At 34.2% G+C, this 22,175-nt stretch overlaps 1 protein-coding gene across 2 annotated transcripts in view; it reads left to right on the forward strand.

Moving 5' to 3' along the window:
- LOC132122893 (zinc finger protein neuro-d4-like) overlaps positions 1 to 22,175 on the forward strand; it is a 45,473-nt gene that overhangs the window by 18,001 nt on the left and 5,297 nt on the right. Inside the window, exons 4-11 of one of the 2 annotated variants that reach the window (XM_059533388.1) lie at positions 82 to 189; positions 445 to 572; positions 2,848 to 2,937; positions 4,224 to 4,302; positions 6,215 to 6,346; positions 21,589 to 21,708; positions 21,794 to 21,906; positions 22,041 to 22,122. In XM_059533388.1, coding sequence (XP_059389371.1) covers positions 82 to 189; positions 445 to 572; positions 2,848 to 2,937; positions 4,224 to 4,302; positions 6,215 to 6,346; positions 21,589 to 21,708; positions 21,794 to 21,906; positions 22,041 to 22,122 — 852 coding nt within the window. The remainder of the gene's footprint in view (positions 1 to 81; positions 190 to 444; positions 573 to 2,847; positions 2,938 to 4,223; positions 4,303 to 6,214; positions 6,347 to 21,588; positions 21,709 to 21,793; positions 21,907 to 22,040; positions 22,123 to 22,175) is intronic. The other variant, XM_059533389.1, reaches the window with a different exon arrangement.

Consider the following 22,175-nt stretch of genomic DNA (forward strand, 5'->3'; position numbering starts at 1 on the left):
GTCTATACAGTGTATCATGCTACAAACGTGATTTTGTTGCAAGGTTGAGTTTTTTTTTACCTGGTTCTTTTTTAAACCCAGGTGTGGCTCCAGGGCAGCTCTATACCTATCCTGCACGCTGCTGGAGAAAGAAGAGACGGTTAAACATCTTAGAGGATCCACGTCTTGGACCCATCGAGTTTAAAATCGGTGAGAGCTGGTATTCAGAAAGTCTTGCCACTCACAAATTTTTTTTTATCAATGATGAATCAATTTTTATAACATTATAAATGTATTTACAGCCAATTTAATATGCCCTTGTTTGGAAAAATTGGTTTTGCATAATCAGTTTGAACAGAAATACATTAAGGCTTTAAACAGATGACATAAAAACAGTCTGGTCTGGTCTTTTATGAGTTGTCTAGAAACGTCTTGGTGTGACAGTGTTTTACGGTGTGTGTTCAGACTACGAAGCAGCACTAAAGAAGGAAGGGGGTGTTCCTGAGGGTCCCGTTCTGGAGTCACTCCTCAGTGGAGAACTGCTGGATAAGAAGGTTGAAACAAAAGAGGAGGAGCCCATGAGTGAATGCCAGGTAAAAAAAAAAAAAGATTCCTCAATGGTTGTTTGCTCGCCCGACAATGGTTTTGTAGACACTCACTCACTTGTCAACTAGATAAAGAGCTTTTTTACACGTTCTGTCCTGAAGTACAGTCATTTTTGGTATCCCACCACTCCATTCTGCGTTTCTTTCTGCTTTCTATTGCCATCTTCCTCTCTCTTCCTGTCTCTCCCCTTCTGATTTCTCTGTAGTACTTGTGTCTCTTTTTGGCAGTAACACAAATCCCTGCAGGCCTGATACGCCCCTACTGGCAGACGTTCTTGTTAACCACAAAGTGTGTATGTTTGCGAGTGTATTTTTGTAATTTTGTGTGTGTCTGTGTCTGTGTCAGTATACATTTGACAAAGATGTATTGATTTTGCGGAGAACGGTTGCATTTTTTCAGTGTAGCTGGGTTTACAGGTATTTACCTTTGACCGTGTTGATGTGCTAATGCTTATAGATCCTAATGAACCAGCCTGTCATTCGACAGAGCTGTCACTAGTGTCACCACCCTCACTGTTTTGCACACAACATGACATCTATCCCAGGGGTGGACAGTTAACCAATTAGCACTTCAATTAAGAGTGACTCTTTAGAGCACTTCGTCCCCTGGGAGCGGACCTGTGATCCTGCTGCTTGTTTCGCCTCAGGCCCCTGCAGGAGTTAAAAGCTGTGTGCCACCCTGCTACCTCTGTTCTCTTCCCACAGCCACAGAGTATGAGTGTGCTTACAGTTGTGCGCTTGCTAGGCAGTCATCACAGTTAAGGCCCTGCTACACTTCGACTGAAATCAAAGAACAAACTGGTGGGACGTCATTTCAAACAACCAAAATACTCCAGACGAAATAGAAGATCGAACTGGTGTGATGTCATTTCAAAAAAAAAAAAAAAAAAGCTATGGTACCTGAATACTTAAAGTGAATTGGAAGAGCAAACTGGTATTACGTCATAAAAAATTAAATAAATAAAAAAGCCAAGGCCACAATATGCTTCAAACGAAATCAAAGAACTAGCTGGTGTGAAGTCCTTTTGAACAAAAACAGCTAACAGCTAAAGCCCTGATATACTTCAAGTAAAATCGAAGAACGAGTTAGTGTAGTTTCATTTTGGACAAAAACGGCTAAGGTCCCGATATACTTCAGTTGAAATCAAAGCACGAACCAGTATGAAGTCATTTAGAACAAGAACAGCTAAGGTCACGAGATTTACTTCATGTCGAGACACGACAGCTTGACACAGTTTACACGGGACGTGTTAAAGAAAATGTTCCAAATACATTTATCCCACATTTTAATGTCCTATGATATAGAAGAACGAACTGGAGTGACGTCCTCTGAAAAAAACAAAAAACAAAACAAAAAACAAACACAAAGGCAAGGATATACTTCAAACAAAATCAAAGAACTAACTGGTGTGACGTCATTTAAACCAAAAACAGCTAACAGCGATACTTAAAGAGAAATCGAAGAACGAACTGGTGTGAATTCATTTAGAACAAAGAACAGTTGTAAACGAAAACATGATACACTTCAACTGAGATCGGAGAACGAACTGGTGTGAACATAAACAGCTAAGGCCTCAAAATACTTCAAGCAAAATCAAGAAAAAAAAACAACAATAGACAAACAATAGCGGTGTACTGTCATTTAGAATAAAAACAGATCGAAATGATGTTCGTTTTCCAGAGTTTGAAACAGCTTGTCAGGAAAGTTTGCTCTGACTGATAAACTATTATTGGAAGTACAGCAAATGGGTGGAGTACATCAGAAATGGGTTTACTTTCAGCTGTTTACGTCGCGTCATTGACTGCGCTGCATGACTAGTTTTAATGGGTTCTGTTTGCTTTGGCATGTTATGTCGCACAGTTTGTATCCAGTGTAGACACAGTGTTAATAATCTGAACAAACTCTTAACCCTATGTATTTACCCTAAAACCTCACCACATAATGCACATTATACTTGAATTTGTATCACTATTTACATTTACAATTACTGTACCATTATATGACAACAAAGGCGACCTACTGTAAATGTTAAAAAGTCTGTTCCAGCTAGACCCTTACGGTTTTTTTTAACCATGTGTCCGCTGGATAAACCAGTACAAGCTGTTATTTGATGTAAACTAATATAAAACATATTTTCCATATAGTATTTCTTAGGGTCTGTTATTCTCCGTCTCGTCTGTCCAGCTTGTTTTATATTCTAGAGTTGCTCAAACAGTACAGCTTACTCACACAGTACGTGCTGGTCTTTCCTTGTGGTCACAGAAGCTGTTGGTGGGAGAGTTTCCTCACGAGCTGGACATGGATGAGATGGAGGAGGATGTTCCCAAACGCAAGAATCGCACCAAAGGACGGGTACAACACATGCAGCATAACATTTTCTGCAGTCACTAATTAATTAGCATGAATCATACTAATATTAGAGTGAATCGTACAGTTGTAGGCTGATTACTCATAAGACATTTTAGCATTGCACATCAAGCACTGAGTCAAATGGGTCTGGGTCGTATCTTCGTCTACCTTCAGTCATTTGGATGTGAATACCGTAGAAGGATTTTATGGAGTTTGACTATAGATGTACAATCTTAAATGTACAACGACAAAAAAAAAAGAAAAAGCGTTTCTGCATGTCTTTCGGAAATTGGTTTGGAATGGTTTGATAGATTTGATTATTTACCTTCAGTATTGTTTGTTTCCTGCTGTCAGAAGAATATACCTGCCCACACATTTTTGGGTTGCAATTGACCAGTCGAGAACGTCTGCTCTAGGTAGCGATTAGATCCACAACCCAAGGTTTTGTTTTAATATATCACAGGTTTGCAGTGAGCCTTGCGGGGTCTTTGTTTAATCTAGGATTTCTGTTTCTTCAAGGCTGCTGTCTGAACAAAGCAGGCTATTGTAGCTCATCAGCCATTGATCCATTATGGCTGTTTAGCACATATCCAGGTTTGATCCCTGCATACCTTTCATCACTGCGTTCTACTGGTTTTGTGTTGATTCAAAGCAGCTCCTTCCGAGCAGCTATGAAAAACATCCTTTAGTAACCCCTTTAAAGACAACACCTGATGTGTGATAGCACACTGAAAACATGTCTCTTCTGTAATTACAACCCCACATACATGAAAGGCTGGAACCGTAAGTGGTTCTGTGCAGAAATGCACTCAAGCCATGAAATAACCACAGCCTGAAGAAGGAAAACTCTACAGACTTATCTGTGCATTCAAAGGACAATTGTTGATCTTATTTGCTACATTAATTCAATTTATAGGGCAATGTATGGCGCACGACTGTACGTAAAAGCAAGTTTCATTACTCGAGTTTAGCAGAAACACATACAAGGATAACATACAGAATGTCTTCGATTCAGGTCCTAGAATCTCTCACCTTCTGTGCTGTTAATTGGGGCACACTACTTCCTCTAAGATCTCTCACACTCCACATAGTTATCCGGCAACGTGTGGAAGAGATGCTGTGATAATTGTGTGTAATTAATGCTGTGTAAGAGGATTTGCTTAAAGCTTGAAGAAGGAAGTGGGATGGGGGCTCCGCGAGGCCAAAATAACAAAGGATCTCTAGCTGCACCTGGTTGCCAACTGTTAATTAATCTGTGTGTGTTTACATGCAATTTTTGATATGTCCAGGCATGTGGTGTCGGTGGGATGAGAAAGAGACAGGAACCAGCATCCCTAGAGGATCGAGACAAGCCATATGTGTGTGACAGTGAGTATCACGCAAAAATAAACAAATGATCGCAGAACAGATTCTATATTTATTATTAAAAACCAGCATGGGGTAAGCAATAGTAGAACGGGTAATAAAAGAACCATAGAGACATATATTCATGTACTATGCAATATCTTCTGATAATAGGATGTTTGATGTCAAGGTGTTTTTTTTTGTTTTGTTTTTTTGTGGCGACTTATCCTGCATAGTGTTCCCAACATTATTATCTGTAACTGTATCTTCTCTCATGGGCAGTAACAGCTGAAATGTTTATTTACACACACGACACAAATATTATACAAATAATAATATATATTATAATATTCATTTTTTTAATTAGTAACAGTGTTTAATAAATAATAATAATAATAATAATAATAATAATTAAATGTGATAGCTATTACTATACAAATATAATACTCATAAGTGATGTTTACTACATTTAAATCAAATAAATTTTAATGGTTAAAATTAATACACATTAATACACCATTAAATTACTTTAAATTATTTATAGTAAATAATAATACAAATAAAATGGAAATACGTATTAAATAGCTTTTACTATACAAATCTAATGCTTATGATTAGTTTTTGATTATTAAAATATTATTTTAATTATTAAATTGTAAAATTCTAATTAATTTAATTTTACAATTATATATATATATATATATATATATATATATACACAGTACAGACCAAAGGTTTGGAAACATTCCTATTTTTAATGTTTTTGAAAGAAGTTTCTTCTGCTCATCAAGCCTGCATTATTTGATCAAAATACAGAAAAAACTGTAATATTGTGAAATATTATTACAACTTAAAATAATAGTTTTCTATTTGAATATACTTTAAAAAAAAAACTTATTCCTGTGATGCAAAGCTGAATTTTCAGCATCATTACTCCAGCCTTCAGTGTCACATGTAACATCAGTCTATCACATGATCATTTAGAAATCATTCTAATATTCTGATTTATTATGAGTGTTGGAAACAGTTCTGCTGTCTAATATATTTGATGAATATAAGTTTAAAAAGAACTGCATTTATTCAAAATAAAAAACAAATTCTAATAATATATTTTCTTTACTATCACTTTTTATCAATTTAACACATCCTTGATGAATAAAAGTATTGATTTTATTTAAAAAAAGAAAGAAAAAACAATTACTGACCCCAAATTACTGACCAGTAGTGTATATTGTTATTACAAAATATTTATATTTTAAAAACATAGCTTCTTTTTTTTTTTTACCTTTTATTCATCAAAGTATCCTAAAAAAGTATCACATGTTCTGAAAAAATATTAAGCAGCAGAACTGTTTCCAACTTTGATAATGAATCATCATATTAGAATGATTTCTAAAGGATCATGTGATAATGATCCTAAAAATTCAGCTTTGCATCACAGAAATAAATGATAATTTAAAGTATAATACATATTAAAAACAATTATTTTAAATTGTAATAATATATCACAATATTACATTTTTTTCTGTATTTTTGATCAAATAAATGCAGGCTTGATGAACAGAAGAAACTTCTTTCAAAACATTAAAAATAGTAATGTTTCCAAACTTTTGGTCTGTACTGTATATATATGTTATACCATTATTATTATCCAAATATAATACTTCTTAAATTAAATATAAAATTATTTTTTTTATTATACTTTATTTTATTAATAATACCTATGATATATTTTTAGTCATTACATTAAAATGAAATTAATTCAAATAATTGATAGTAAATCAAATCATAGAATATTAATAATAATGTAAATATAATAATACTTATAATATAATTGATGGTTTTTGTTCGTGACAAAATTAACCAAACATTTGTACACATTATTACACTATTGTTGACTGCCTTTTTGTGTCCTTGTGTATTTCTTTGTGTTTAGTTTGTGGAAAGCGCTACAAGAACCGTCCAGGTTTGAGTTACCATTACACTCACACACACCTGGCAGACGAAGAGGGTGAGGAAGACTCTGAACGGCACACACTGCCCTTCCAGCGCAAGAACAACCACAAACGTGAGCGCAGCATCAGCCTCAGCCATGGATTACACACTCATAGCACAACCCACAGAGTACCACTATTCTAACACTATTTACTCACTCTCTCATACCCCTTTTCCACTGACCCCGGTGCTGGTGCTGGAGCCGCTGTCCAATCTAACCCAGTTCCACGCATTTCCAATGAATGAAAGGTGCTTCTGGCCTGGACCGAATTGACTCGGCCTCTTAATCCTGCTGGTCTTAAACCAGGCACTGTTATCGCCGGGAACCAGGGGCAGTAATCACTTAAAGTTCACAAAACTACTCCTAACCGAACTAGATCGTTCATTATAATCAACAGAGCTGACTGGAAGTGCGCAGTGCAGCAGTCGGCTCCCTGTTTTCTCCTAATGTTCCTACTTTTGTTGTGCTGCAGTGCTAATCCAGCCACTTTATTTTCCCCATCTGTCTGAAATAAAAAGATTTATTTACAAATACGTGTGAATTGATTACTATGAGTTTTATTCTTTATATCTGGAACTCCTATAATATTAACAGTTTTCTTTCTTTTTTTGTTCTTGTGGTGAATTAACATCGTTATTAAGTATTTTGTCATCAACAACAAAGCCCGGATCCGTTTGACGTTATATTCTATGGGTTTCAGTGGAAACGATATCTGGTTCTGAAGACATGGTCGAATCTTTGACTTGTCATCTTGTAATTATGGTGATTACCACACGACACGAACAAAGGAAAAGATTTGGATTTGGATCCGTTTGTTGAAGCACTGTTGTCAATATCCATGTCTCCATCAGCTGCTATAGTTATGATATAATGAGTCATCGTGATGCCAAGAGACTTTCTCATGAAACGATAACTTTTTTACCTCTGTTTACCTCTATTTTTTGATTAGTTTTCTCACCACGGTGCTAAATACTGTGTGCAAAACTGCTGACTCATATGTAATAGTGTTACATACACATAATGGCCATTGACAAAAAGAACACAATGATTTGAAATCAAATAGACTGAGACACATTTAAAAACGTCATACTGTTCATACTGAAGGGATTTAAATATGATGTGCCGGAAAATCTGTCTATAAAGGCTTTTCTGTGTGGTACTATTGAGAGAGACGTCTCCGAGCACCAGCACCATTTTGGTGGAAAAGGGTATTAATCATCTCACACATGCATAACAAAAATCACACTGTGTTTTTTGTAATCAGTATTTTGTCATTTTCCAGTAAAAATTTCCTGAAAACGAGATACATTCAAGATACATTTACCTGAAAGGCAAAATATTACATTAAGCCGTATCATCAGAGAATATATCTCATTGACAATACCTTTCAGACGTTTGGGGTCAGTACGATTTTTAAGTGTGTGTGTGTGTGTGTGTGTGTGTGTATTTCTCGTATGCTCACCAAGGCTAAATTTATTTGATCAAAAAACATTAAAAACAGCATACAGTATGTTACTATAATTTAAACAAACTTTTCTATTTGAATATCAAATACTCATTATGTGACAGTTTTATGGTTAAGACAACATTTAAGACCAATTATATTGAAAAACATGAAAATTTTTATATTGAAACTATATTATAATATAAAAATAATAATTATTTTTTTATATACACTACTGTTCAAAAGTTGGGAGAATAGGTACGATATTTTTTATTTAATTTGTTTATGTTTTTTGAAACATGTCTCTTATGTTCTCAAGGCTGCATTTATTTGATAAAAATAGCAGTAATATTGTAAAATATGAATGCAATTTAAAATAACTGTTTTCTATTGGCATATATTTTCATCTTTATGGAAACAGTGATTCTTTGATGAATAAAAACTTTATTTGAAATAGAATGTTTGTAACAATATTAGTCTTTACTGTCACTTTTATCACTTTAATCAATTGAATGCATCCTTACTGAATAAAAATATTAATTTCCTTAAAAACTGCATACAACTGCATACTGACTCCAAACATTTTGACAATAGTTTATGCTTAAAACATTATATTCTTTGAAAATAAGTCTTAAGGCCTGTTCACACCATGGATGATTACTATAAAGATAACGATAAAGATATAGTTCTAAAAATTGTTCTCAATATTAAAGAATGGCACAGAGAAACGCTATCATTGGAATCACTTTCAGAACGATTTTTTCCAGCTGATGAACGATAAAAACATTGACAGCCAATTAGAGCTTGAGAATTTAAAGCGACAGACGATATCATTGGCTGGTGTGGAAGCTAATGTAGTTATCTTTAGTGTGAACGGGCCTTTACACAGTTTTACTGAACAAGTACAAATTTCAATTTCAGTTTTTATATTTTTACTGGTACAAAAAGACAAAAAAACTGATTATGGAAAAAGGTTTTTTTTTCTTTTCATGAAGTTGTTTCATGAAGTCATCATGTATCAGTATTGAGATCTTCCACTCCTCATGGCTCCGTTGTGTTCGGTCTACAGCCTTTTTTCCTGACAAAGGCAAGGTAACAGTGACCTCATTGCAGTGTCCTTGTGAAATCATGCCCATTTGCCTCCCAGAGTTATCTGGCTCAATGCTTTGGCTGAAATTGCCTTCCCAACGCTTTGTTTACCTCTTACCGCCACTGGCTTGTTGATCCGAGAGCCGGTTAGTGCTGAAGATTACTGGTAAAATTTTGCAGGATTTTCAGACAGAATGCAATCGTGAGCGTCTGCAGGGTGGTACGTTTTTTCATTTCACAGACACACACACACACACACACACAGTATTCCCATACTCCACCACGAGCAATATTATTAATAAGAGAGGTTTTAATGAAACCTAGGCCCATGTATTATTCATGCAATATTTAGACCAAAAGAGAGAGATGTAGATGCATGCATGATAGTAGAGCCGTCCAACTCAAGATGGAGAATTGGAACCAGACCAAATCCGAAACTCCCATCCTCTGCCTTTATTTGGTTTTGCGGCTGTTCCACCTCTCTGTTCTATCAGTTTGATGAATGACAGATTATTCAGCCAAGAGATGAGATTTCACCTCTCATTCTCGCTCTCTGTCTTTCTCCTTTCTTCTGTTTTGCCGTTTCTTTCTCGCTTTCTCTCTTTCCCCCATCACCCTTGTCTTTCTGCCTATGCTCTCTGCTCTATCTCCTTTTGATTTAAGATTCATCTATCAGTTCTCTGTATTTTTCCCCCTCTTTATTTATTTCCACTGCAGACGTGAGGCTGCTTGGCTGAGATGAGCGACTGCATTAAAATTCATGCCTGCTCATATTCTTTTTCATATAGTGTTGTGGTGCTGCTGGTGGGACGGAGGGGGTTTTGGGGGCTGTCCAGCAGGGTCTGGGGGGAGGGGTGCTATCTGGTGTCAACGTGAAGGGATAAAGGGTACAGGGGTAGGTGGCGGGGGGATTGCTGTTTGCATTTGAGGTCGACCCTTTAGATGTGCACCTGAAAATTGGATTTGGGAGTTCTAGTTAAAATCCTCCCCCACATATGCTCGCACGCTCACACACACACACACACACACACACACACACACACTCACACACACACACACACACCCACACACCCACTCTCTCTCTCTCTCTCTCTCTCTCTCTCTCTGCACCCACACTGTTCTAAAAAACGTCAGGATATTACAAGACTGAACCCTAATTTTCTGAATTTTAGAGTAAAATCAGTGCCATTTTCTATCCTTACACAACTGTGGAAAAAAGATAAGCGCGCTGCATTGTGAGATAATAGTACAAATAGTTGTGTTCCTTTTCATATTCCTTTTAATTAACATTCCCTTTAGCAGTGAAGTTCTTAACTTTTAATTACTTTTCTCCCATCCAGTCTAATTGTGTTACAGAATACAATCCGTTGCATTGCTTAACATGGAGACAAGAAGCCAGACATTATGATCAGCTCTTAACTCTTACAGTTTATATTATATTTGGCAAAATGTAATGTTAAGTTACAGAAATAACATAATCTTCTATGAACATGTAAGGGAAATCATGAGTTTTGCAGAATACTGGTGACAATAAAAAAACATTACCAAACATGTAACCTAAAGTGAATGCAACTACAGCAACAGTCGAATCACCCAACAAATAGTTAAAAACTCTACACCATCATTTATTTATGCCCTAGTGCAGGCTGGAAAGCTAAAGCCAGCACAGTACTGCGGATATTCTGTAAATATAGAAGAGATTACTGTTGAAAACAATTCTGATGATCATTGTGATTTTACAGTATTCCTGGTTCTGTTCACTGTTAACTCACAGTATACCATTGTTGTTAAACAGGAATAAATAATACAAGACAGTAATACTGTAAAATTAATTTGAAAGCACAGCAAATAGTAGTCAAGATTATACTGTAAACTGACACAACACAATGTTTTAGTGTGTGTTTCGTCAACTACAGGTACAGATTTGAACATTTATTTTTATATCCATGTTATTTTAGTAGTATTTATGTAATGATATTGTTTTTATTAATCATCTTTATTTTTTATTTTCAGTTTTAATTGTAATTTTAATAAAATTTGTAGTAATAATAATAATAATAATAAAAAAAAAAAAATATATATATATATATATATATATATATGTTCATATATATGGTGGGGGGGGGGGTTGTTTTTCATTGTGGTGAAGGTCAGATTTGATCTGTCTTTCTGTCTCTTTGTTTACTTTCTACATTCATTCCTAAATGAGATTTTTTCCCCCACTTTCCCACTCCATGCTTTTATTTTTCTATGTATGTATATATGTGTATGTCACATACACAAGCACCTGAGTAATCACATACTTTTTTTATGAACGATTGTGTTGATTATGGCTGGTAAGCAAACTGCTCTGAAAGCTTGGAATGACTCCCTTCTTCAGATGAATTCCCTCATGCTGTTTGTATGAGAGGAGTCGTGATTGTTAGGCTGAATCACGGCACAAATAATAATGGCGTATCAGCGCACCTGGGAACAAGAGGAGGCTGAACTTATCAACAGCAGAACAACAACAGTCAATTGCAATAAACGGTTGGCAAAAATCATGCTATCCTGGTAAAAACAAAGCATAAATGAATAGCATTATGCCTCAAAGAGCCTTCAAACAATACTAGATAATGAAACGTAAATTCCATGCACATATAAAATAACACATTATCTTCATTACAACAAATGGGTATTTTATAATTGTTTGTGTTTCATATTTAAATCTGCATGCATGGGTTTAGACTATAAAGAGTGAGCGGGAAATTTTTTCCTGTAATCTGTATATATATATATATATATATATACACACACACACATTTATTGTAATAAAGATATGTTATTTGAAAATTATGTTTCATTATCATGTTTCATAGAATTGTTTAAAGGCGGTTATAATAATAAATTATAATACTGTAATCATTGTCATACACACACACACACACACACAGACACACACACACACACACACACACACACACACACACACACACACACACACACACACACACACACACACACTTATTAGTATTATAAATGACTTATCTTAATATTTGAATGAGATTAAATTTTTTATTTTCAGATTTCATTTTAAATTTTGTTTCATTTTTTTGTCATTTTGTATTCTTTACTGTTTTTGATCCCTTTTTAAATATTAGTATTATGTTTATTTAATACTTACAATTATTTCAGTTTGCTGCAACATGCAAGTTACCTTTAGTTTAGCATTTTCACCTAATACAATATTTTCTGTTGATTCAGCTTTATTTAAATTAGCAAAAACATTTGAGATATATACTATTTTTAATATTTTGATTAAAATAGATTATTGTATGTAACCATAGATTTAGATACTAAAGATACTAAAGTCTGTATGGGTTATACAGGATTTTTTATGCACAATAAAACATTATAAAACATCTTATAATTATTTCATTGCGTACCCTTAGTTATAACTTACTTGGCTTTTGGTTAACATCATCCAGTAATAAACAGATGAAGTAACGTCAGCAGAAACAAAAGAAGAATGTTACTCCATTGAGACCAAAAAACTTGTTTGCAGTAAAATAAACAACATGCACCTAGAAAACAGTAATTATGTACATTAAAGAGCGATAATAAATTAAAAACACAATGCTTATCATGTGTTTTATGCATTATAAGCTTTAAACAGGAACAGGTAATGAAACAGGTTATCTGTAATGCTTTATTATCTGTATTATGATGCATTATGAATACTTTGATAATGGATAACATAAAAATGGCTCAAGAAGATTCTAATTATACACTAGACTCAGGCAATTTCTGCAAAATCTCAAGTATACTTATCTGTGTGAGTTTACCTGTCTGCAGTCTGCGCTCCGCTAGGCCCCGGCCGCTTCCTGCCACAGCTGCACCCCTGTCTGCTCCGCAACAAAGCAGGACGAGCAGTGGCCGTTGCCTAGCGATGGTGTTGCCATGGAGACTGGCCAGCCAGCCTCCCGCTATGAAGAATGGGTTGTTATATGTACATCGAGAGCAGGGAGGGAGAGAGAGAGAGAGAGAGAGGGGCAGTGGAGTTTGGAGTTTCTCTAGGTTTGAGGATGGAAGGGACGGAGGTTCATTAAATCAGAGAGAGAGAGATGGAAAGAAAGAGAGAAATTTGCTGGATTCTCTTTATGATTTGGCATATATATGAGGGCAGACAGTAGTGTTGAGCTATACTGCGTTCTGCCTCATTTGCTATTCTGTATTAAGAAGAAGGCCGAGGGCTGTTTGGCTAGACTGCCTCCTCAGGATCATTTAGACTCTCACCACACCATCATTTCTCGCATTTTCTTTTCTTCACCTTCTTTCTCACATGTATATGTAAACATGCTCAGATAATGAGGAACTTAAAAATGGACTGCTTTCTGTTGAGTTAATCACTATCTATCTATCTATCTATCTATCTATCTATCTATCTATCTATCTATCTATCTATCTATATATCTATCTATCTGTCTATCTGTCTATCTGTCTGTCTGTCTGTCTGTCTGTCTGTCTGTCTGTCTGTCTGTCTGTCTGTCTGTCTGTCTGTCTATCTATCTATCTATCTATTAATGAAAAGTATATATAATTTGTTCTTTCTCACTTAGTATACACATGCCATATCTAAATAGTAAATACATATATTATTATTACCTTGCAAATGGTATGTGCATATGCATAGAAGTTGTTATTATGGAACTGCAATATTCTTAGTTTAACCAGATGGGAGGCCCAGGGTGGACAGAGAGTATAAAATCCATATAAAAAAAATATGTATAATATATATAATACGTATAAATCCACCAATGTGTCCCTGAGCAAGACACTTAACCCCTAGTTGCTCCAGAGGTGTGTGACCTCTGACATATATAGCAATTGTAAGTCGCTTTGGATAAAAGTGTTAGCTAAATGAATGAATGTAAATGTAAATAAAAAAATCACTTCGAATTAGAGCTATCATGGGGTATCATAAGTATAATATATATTGCATGAGTTTGTTCTGGATTCACAATCCTAGGGTTCCGCAGTGGAAATATTGATTTTTTAATGTTTACAGTTTCCATCTGTTCCATGAAAGTTTGGAGAGTGGAAAAGTCTCACTGAAGTGTGTTTCTTCTCCCGCTTGCATATACAGTACTTTCTTGTGAATGTCGTCTTGTGTGAAGGATTGTGTTGTGAAGGATCAAAAAGGAATAACACAAACACACACAAGCTAGCGCCAGCATAAGGCGCTAGCTTGTGTGTGTTTGTGTTATTCCTTTTTGTGGTGGACAGTAGTTTTGCTCTTGTAAACAGATTCAAAGAGTAGATGGTGATGGTGGCATTAATTCAGTGTTTTGGGCTGCAGGATAGTCTGTGTGTATCTGCTGCTCCATACTGTTTGCTTTCATCACTAGAGTCACCATGTATCTCAAAGCATTGGTTTGTGTGTGTGTGTGCGCGCGCACACGCCAGACGGACAGCACCGCAACCATAGATCAGGTTTTATTATGCAGCAAAAGCTGATCCTCCTCTCTTTTCACAATGTCATTCTGTTATGCAACTTTGTCGCTGAGTAGACAAACTACTGAGGCCTATGATACTGAAATGCCTTTTGTTTTTTAAATATGACTTATTTATATGACTTATATCGTTTTTTTATTGATCCCAATATCTGATTGTTACACACACACACACACACAAAACAGTTATTTTGAATTGCATTGATATTTCAGAATATTTTGGTCAAACAAATTCTGTCTTGGAGAGCATAAGAGATTTATAAAAAAAACACTTTTACATATTATATTATATTATATTATATTATATTAATTATATTATATTATATTATATTATATTATATTATATTATATTATATTATATTATATTATATTATATTATATTATATTATATTAATTATATTATATTATATTATATTATATTATATTATATTATATTATATTATAACTAAAAGTGGTAACATCTAAATTAACTGGTTTTTATTAAAGTCAAAAATACTATTTAGCATCAGCTGAATGTATTATACCAACAATCACAACCACTTATCTCTTAGACTTTGGATCTGAAACACTTCTGTTAATCAGACAGTCGTGTCCTCTGATGGTAGCAATTTCAAAATGGCCAAATATCAACAAATTTACTTACTGTCCTGACCAATATATCGAGCTTATGATTGGTACTTGTCTGGTTTTATTCCGAACCCAACAATACAAATGCTGTTTGTTTATGTGTAACCATGCATGGATGTGTGTGTGTGTGTGTGTGTGTGGTAGTATGATAAAGGAGGTTATTAAAAGCAGAAGTCCGCCCCATTTGACACGGTCAAGAAGTGGGGTGCAGAATGTGGGCAACCTCAGAAAATGATTAGGCAAAGATGTAGCAGTAATAAAGCCGAGCTCAGGAGGGGGAATCTGCTATTTGTTTGTGTAAAATCCATCCACTGCAGCAAAACTTAATGAGGTGCGTCTTATGTCCTATTTTAAACCTAGTTTGGTTCAGGAGACACTATTGTGTGAGGTTTTCCACAATATAAAGCACACGATAAAGGAATAATTCAGGTAAATATGACTGTCACTTATGACGGAAAATAATAAATTTAACCAAAAATTAAGCAAAATGTGTTAATAATAATAATAATAATTAAATATATATATTTATATATATATATATATATATATATATATATATATATATATATATATATATATATATATATATATATATATATATATATATATATTTATTTATTTATTTATTTATTTATTTATTTATACATATGTGTGTGTGTGTGTGTGTGTGTGTGTTAATGTGATAGATTATAATAAAAACACAGGTGTAAATAATTTGTATAAACCTTTGACCCATAGTTTAAATAATGGATATATATGTAAAAAACAAATAATAATAATAATAAAAAAATTATATATATATATATATATATATATGTTTTGTTTTTTAAAAGAAGTCTCTTATGACCAAGGCTGCATTTATTTAATAAAACACACACACACACAAACAGCAAAAACAGTAATACTGTAAAATCTTCTATTTTAATATATTTTAAAATGTATTTAAAAACTCCTTAACATTTGTTTTGTGAAAAAATGTGAAACACTAATCAAAAGTTGCAAAGATGCATCAAACTGATCAGAAGTGACAGTAACGCATTAATAGTGTGCTGTTTTTTATTATTGATTTTTATTATTATTTTGAACTTTCTATTCATAAAAAAAAAACATATATATAACATTTAAATATTGAAAATATATTCATGTTTCTGTATGTTTCTCCTTGAGCTTTAATCTAACCCTTATTTCACAGTGATCTACACGTCAGATCAGGCATGAGGAATCGTCTTAGTGTGAGCGATGCTTTTGCATGATTCTTGTTTGATAGCATCATATTTTTGGGATGTGTGACCGTGGAAATATTTGCCAACAGGTGCTTGTGAGAACTTCCTGTGGTGCTGTTACTTGAGCTGCTTTCTCTCCCAGCCAATTATGTCCTAATTAAAGATGTGTCATCTTGCTAAAATAGAATAGTTTCACTATAGGATCATTTGGAGAAGTCAGGGGAGCGGAGAGAGAGAGCGAGATATGATGAGGGAGGGAGGGAGGTTTTTGAGGATCCCTCTTCCTATCTCTGTCTTTGGATTCTCTTGGGGCTGCAGACACACTTGAAAGCTGTGAAGTGTGCTGTTCTGCCTGCATTCTCCTCATAATTGGCCAAATGCTGCACTGGGAAAGATTTAGGAAGAATTCCAAAGATTTCCTGCGTCTGTCTCTAAAACTCTCAATCTATGTTTTTCTTTTGGCTTCACTCATCTGTCTGTTCTTTACATCTTCTGTTTTTTGTGTTAATATAGGGCTTTGTTCCAATACCCAGCGTGCTGCCTGGCTGTCTGCTGTCTGCATAGACAGATGTCTTCTAGAACAGCAGCTTCCTAACTGTCATGGAGACTCAAAAGTGACTGGTTTATAAAACTCTTCATAGGCAGCAGCTCTGCATGGGAGACTCGACTCAACTTCTGTAGAGTTTGGCATTAGCATGATACTAAGCTAATGAAACGAGACTGTTATGAGCATAAAGATGCATAACACACATATAATGCACAAAATAATGCATTTTAATTAACTATAACCAAGTTAATTAAATACATATAGTTAAAAATATAAATAGTTTATTATTATTATTATTATTAAATGACATTTTATATATAATGAAATCACCTAAATAACTAAATCCTATATGTAAATACTCTATATAATAATAATAATAGTAATAAAGTATATTTATACAGTATTTTTTTATATAGAATGAAATTAAATTTATATAAATTCACTGTAAATAAATTTACTTTACATTGTATTAACAATATGATAATAATAATAATTAAAACAATAATAAGTATATTAAGTACTAATTATTATTTAATTAAAAATATGAGTTTCATATAGAATTAAATGTATCATTAAAAAAAATCATTATATTATATTATATTATAAAATCACCTAAATAACTAAATCCTACATATAAATACACTATATAATAATAATAATAATAATGATAATAATAAAGTATATTTATAAAGCATGTTTAAATAATAAAGTGTTATAATTATTGAATTAAATCTAACTTTTATATAGAATGAAATGAAATTTATATAAATTCACTGTAGATAAATTTACTTTACATTGTATTAACAATATAATAATAATAATAAAAACAATAATAAGTATATTAAGTACTAATTATTATTTAATTAAAAATATAAGTTTGTAAAAAAAATCATTATATTATATATTATTATATTATATACTGTTATTATATTATATACCGGTATTATATTATATACTGGTATTATATTATTATTATATATTTTATTATATAAAAGTGTTGTTTGTGTTTGGCATTCCAAATAAATTAATTCTGTCTAGTGAAGTTCTACAAATATTCAGATGAAGTTCTACAAATATTCTACAAATACTCTTCTCATTCTGGGATTTCCTTTTCCACAAAGGAAAATGTAGCTGAAATGATGCCTCTTATGATGCCTTAACATGCTGCCTATGGAGGCAACTCACTAGATTTTCTAGTCTCTCTCTCTCCTCCTATCTTTCTTTTTTTGTGTGTGCATGTACAAGAAAGCATTGCCTGTGACTGACATCCGAACACTACACCTTAACCATGACTGCAGGATTTTAATCATTGATAGGCTTTAGCTGGAGTCAGGCAGGCTACGGGGCAGCCCTGTGCTTATGCTAGAATCTGCTGATTCACTCTCTGCTCTTTCAGATCTTGTAGTCAAGCCTTTATTTTATGCATATATGTTGTTTGTGTTTAGTACATGTGAGACAGCAGGAGAGTGTGTTCATGTTTGTGTATGCATGAGCTCCTCAGGGACTTGTGAGCACCGCTGCCTTTGAGACAGAGGGACTAAAGAATAGATTTCTTCTCACCACTGTTCAATTCTATATAACTGTAGGAAACCAGAATGCATGCTTTTCATAACTTTTCACAGAATACTTTTTTGCCACAGTATTGTCAAGCATAGTTATTATAGTTAACTCAAGCTAAAACTAATTTTATTATTTATTTTGTTGTATTTCAACTAGTAGCCAAAGCAGACTTCAAATGAAAATAAAAAAATAAAAACAAATTCCAAATTTTGATAAAAACCACTAAAATGATTTAAAAAGTGATACTAAACACTGCTTGTTTTCTTTTTTCTTTTCCTCTCCATGTCTATTTTTCAATATTACATACATAAAATTCAGGCATCATTTATTCACCCTCATGTTATATTCTGCAGCCAATATTTGTGAGACATATTGTAGTGCTGCTTTCTGGAGTGCAGTTCACTCCTTCACTAGTTTTCATTTTCTAATTATGCAGTGTGAATGTGTATGCTGCAGAGATTTGCTTCCTTATTTTCCTGAACTGCCCAGCTTTCAGGAACTATCCTTATAATTTACTTTCCAACCCTCTTGTTCTCTATTTAAATGAGCATTTACTATTTTTACCCACTGAATATTAAAGTGAGTTGCATGGCAAGTGTGAACTGGTTGCTTGCTGTATGCTAGTTTCAGCTTCAGGCCAATGAACCATCAACTGACCATCTGGTTACACACAAAAACAGCAAACTCCAGTCTAATTGGCTGTCTTGATTTCAGATCAGTTCACAGGGAAACAGCAACTAATACAAATTTGCATGATCCAAAGGTCCAAGGAATTTTAATGTGTTCCCAAGATGCAGACAGACTGACAGCCCTTCCTTAAAGTCCAACACCCCTGATTGTTCTTCATGGTAGAAATGAGTATGTGACACTATTTATTTTAATTGTTTATTTAAGGCCAATAGGATGATGTTGATAATAACTATTCCTATTGTTGTTGCGGTTGTTTTTATTGTTGTTTTACTTCTTCTTCTTCTTCTTCTCATTATTATTAATAATATACAGATAATATATAAACAAAAAAAAAAAGTGACAAAAAAAACTCTCTCAAAAAAAGCACTCATTGTGTTGTCCAAATGTTTTATTAATAATAATAATAATAATAATAATAAGTATAAAAAAATGTGCCACAAAAAGCACTTGACACCATGTTCATATGTTTTTAAAACAACAATAACAGCCACAATAATAATAATTATTAATAATAATCATAAAGACAAGTTACCAGTATATTTGAATTGTCTATATATACATTTAATAATAATAAGAATCATAATATTTTTATAATAAAATTATTATTATTATTATTATTATTAATAAACATGAAGACAAGTGACCAGTTTATTTGAATTGTTTATGAGTTTAATAATAATAATAATAATAACAATAATATATATATATATATAATTTTATAAAAATATTCACAAATGCATTCACATGTATCTTGCAATGCTGAGTGAAGATACAAATATGTATTTGTAAAATGAGAAACAACAGATAAAATGAATGCATTTTTGGATTGTATATATTTGATTGAGCAATTTTGAATTGCCTATGCATTAGTGAGAGTTTCTGATACAGTTTTAACTTCATATCAGTGAACCAGTGCAGACAGGCTGAGTACCCCCAGCTTTTATTCCCCCACTATTCAAACTTTGCTAAAACCTGACCTGTGCTGAAATGGGTAGAGTTTGGCTTTAAGCACCCTGGACAGTTCCACAGCACACGGTGTGCTCGTCTCATTGCAGACCTGCCTTTAAAACTACTGATGATATCTATGCAACACAATGCAGCCTCTCACACACCACAAGCTCTACTGTACGTCCTAATGCCATCTTGATTTAGAAACCACCTCAGTCTGGTTCATGCCCCTGCTCAACTTTGCATGCACAATTTGTGGAGCTATTTGCGTGTGTTTTCACACAGAGGTTTGGACGGCGAACACTTTTTCATCTGCACTGGGTTTTACTTCCTCCATCTCTTATCTTATCCTGGTTCATTCTCTCTCTTCTCTCTAGAGATTAGAGAATAAAACAGCACCCCCTTTCCCCGTTCTCTCTCTCTCTCTTTATAACACACACATGCTCCCTCCCCCACTGATAGGATCTCTAGAGGATGGAGTGGATTAATGACCTCGCTGGAGTGGGCCAGAGCTCTCTAAATCACCCGCACATGATCACTGTGTGTGTGTGTGTGTGTGTGTTGTTTTACACTGCTGCATACACTTATTTCTACTATATATATGTATGCAGGCAAAACCAGTCGCACTGTTGCATTAAATTCAACCGGCTGAAAGCCAGACCCGTTCAGCCATGAATTCAAGCCGATCTGAGCACTGCACAGAGCTGTCCTTGTCTTCCTTGTTAATTATATACACCAGTCTCCTGCTGTGTATTTGTTTGTCTCCGCAGCAGTTTCCTCTCTTCCTGTGACAATATTTAACAGACCTCCAGTTCTCCCAGTGGAGAGCCTGTCCCCCTCCCTCCGCTCTGACTGCAGGCTTCAGCAGGCCTGTATACCACTGTGATAGGAAACATATGGACAGAAACACACTGCACAATCCGGCAGGCTTCATATGAGCAGCTCTAGTTAGTGCTGCTCACACTATTGCTCATATTTAGGGTTGGGATTTGAAGAAAGCTCTCAGTATTAAAATGTGTTTGTGCTACATGAATGATACTTATTTGCTAAGCAGATATGTGATTTTCTTCTTGTGAACAGTAAAATGGACACTGCTTGAGGGACTGAATTCATATCTAGAGACCAGAATATTATAGAGGCTTGACGGTGGTCTTTTTTAAGCACAGAAACCAGACAGAAATACCCTAGCAACAGCAACCAATCCACAACAACTCAACATCCTACATCTAAGAATTTATTTTTTAATTTGTAAAATGTTAAAATTATTACCATTGGTTAATGTGTATTTACCTAACAATGAACAATATTTTAAAGCATAACTTATTCCACACTAGTGTTGGTAAAAAAAAAAAAATATATATATATATATATTTTCAGCAGCCATGATACTCTTTTTATTACAGGATTATTTGATAAATAGGAAGTTCTAAAAAAACTAGATTAAATAATAATTTGCACATATACTAAGATATTATTAACATTTAAAGTTTTGTAATTTAACATTTGTTAATGTATTATGAAGAATTAGTGATGAACAATATTTTTTCTAAATTACCATTGACTTAGTTTTAATAAGTTAATAAATGTTGTAAAAATGTTTTCATTGTTAGTCTATGACACGTAACAAATTAATGAATGATAACATAGTTCTTAATTGCATTTCAATAACATGCACCTTTCTCTTCTGTTTGCAGCCAAAAAAGCAGCCGATGGTTCTGTCATCCCGAACGGCTACTGTGACTTCTGTCTAGGAGGCTCTAAGAAAACAGGCTGTCCTGAAGATCTCATTTCCTGTGCGGACTGCGGCCGATCAGGTGCGACCAAACCCATGTAAGCTCTGCTCGGAAATAGGATTTATTCGTTTTCTCAACATATTACCTTTTTTCTGGGCTCTTGCAGGTCATCCGTCGTGCCTGCAGTTCACGGTCAACATGACGGCGGCGGTGAGGACCTACCGCTGGCAGTGCATCGAGTGCAAATCCTGCAGCCTGTGTGGAACATCAGAGAATGATGTAAGTCAACTGAACGAAGCCACTTACGTTTCCACTGCAATCTTTGTTGTGCTTCTGAACTGTTTACTCCAAGGCCCCAGCGCTGGTGTTTGGGGACATGTCCATACAAGGATCAACTTGCATTATTTTTACAGGATCAGCTTTTATTCTGTGATGATTGTGACAGAGGGTATCACATGTATTGTCTAAGCCCCCCTATGTCGGAGCCTCCGGAGGGTATGTGTTATGTGTTTTACATTGATGTGTTTAAAAAATAATAATACGAATCA

Source organism: Carassius carassius, chromosome 41, assembly GCF_963082965.1.
Source record: "Carassius carassius chromosome 41, fCarCar2.1, whole genome shotgun sequence".
Lineage (NCBI taxonomy): Eukaryota > Metazoa > Chordata > Actinopteri > Cypriniformes > Cyprinidae > Carassius > Carassius carassius.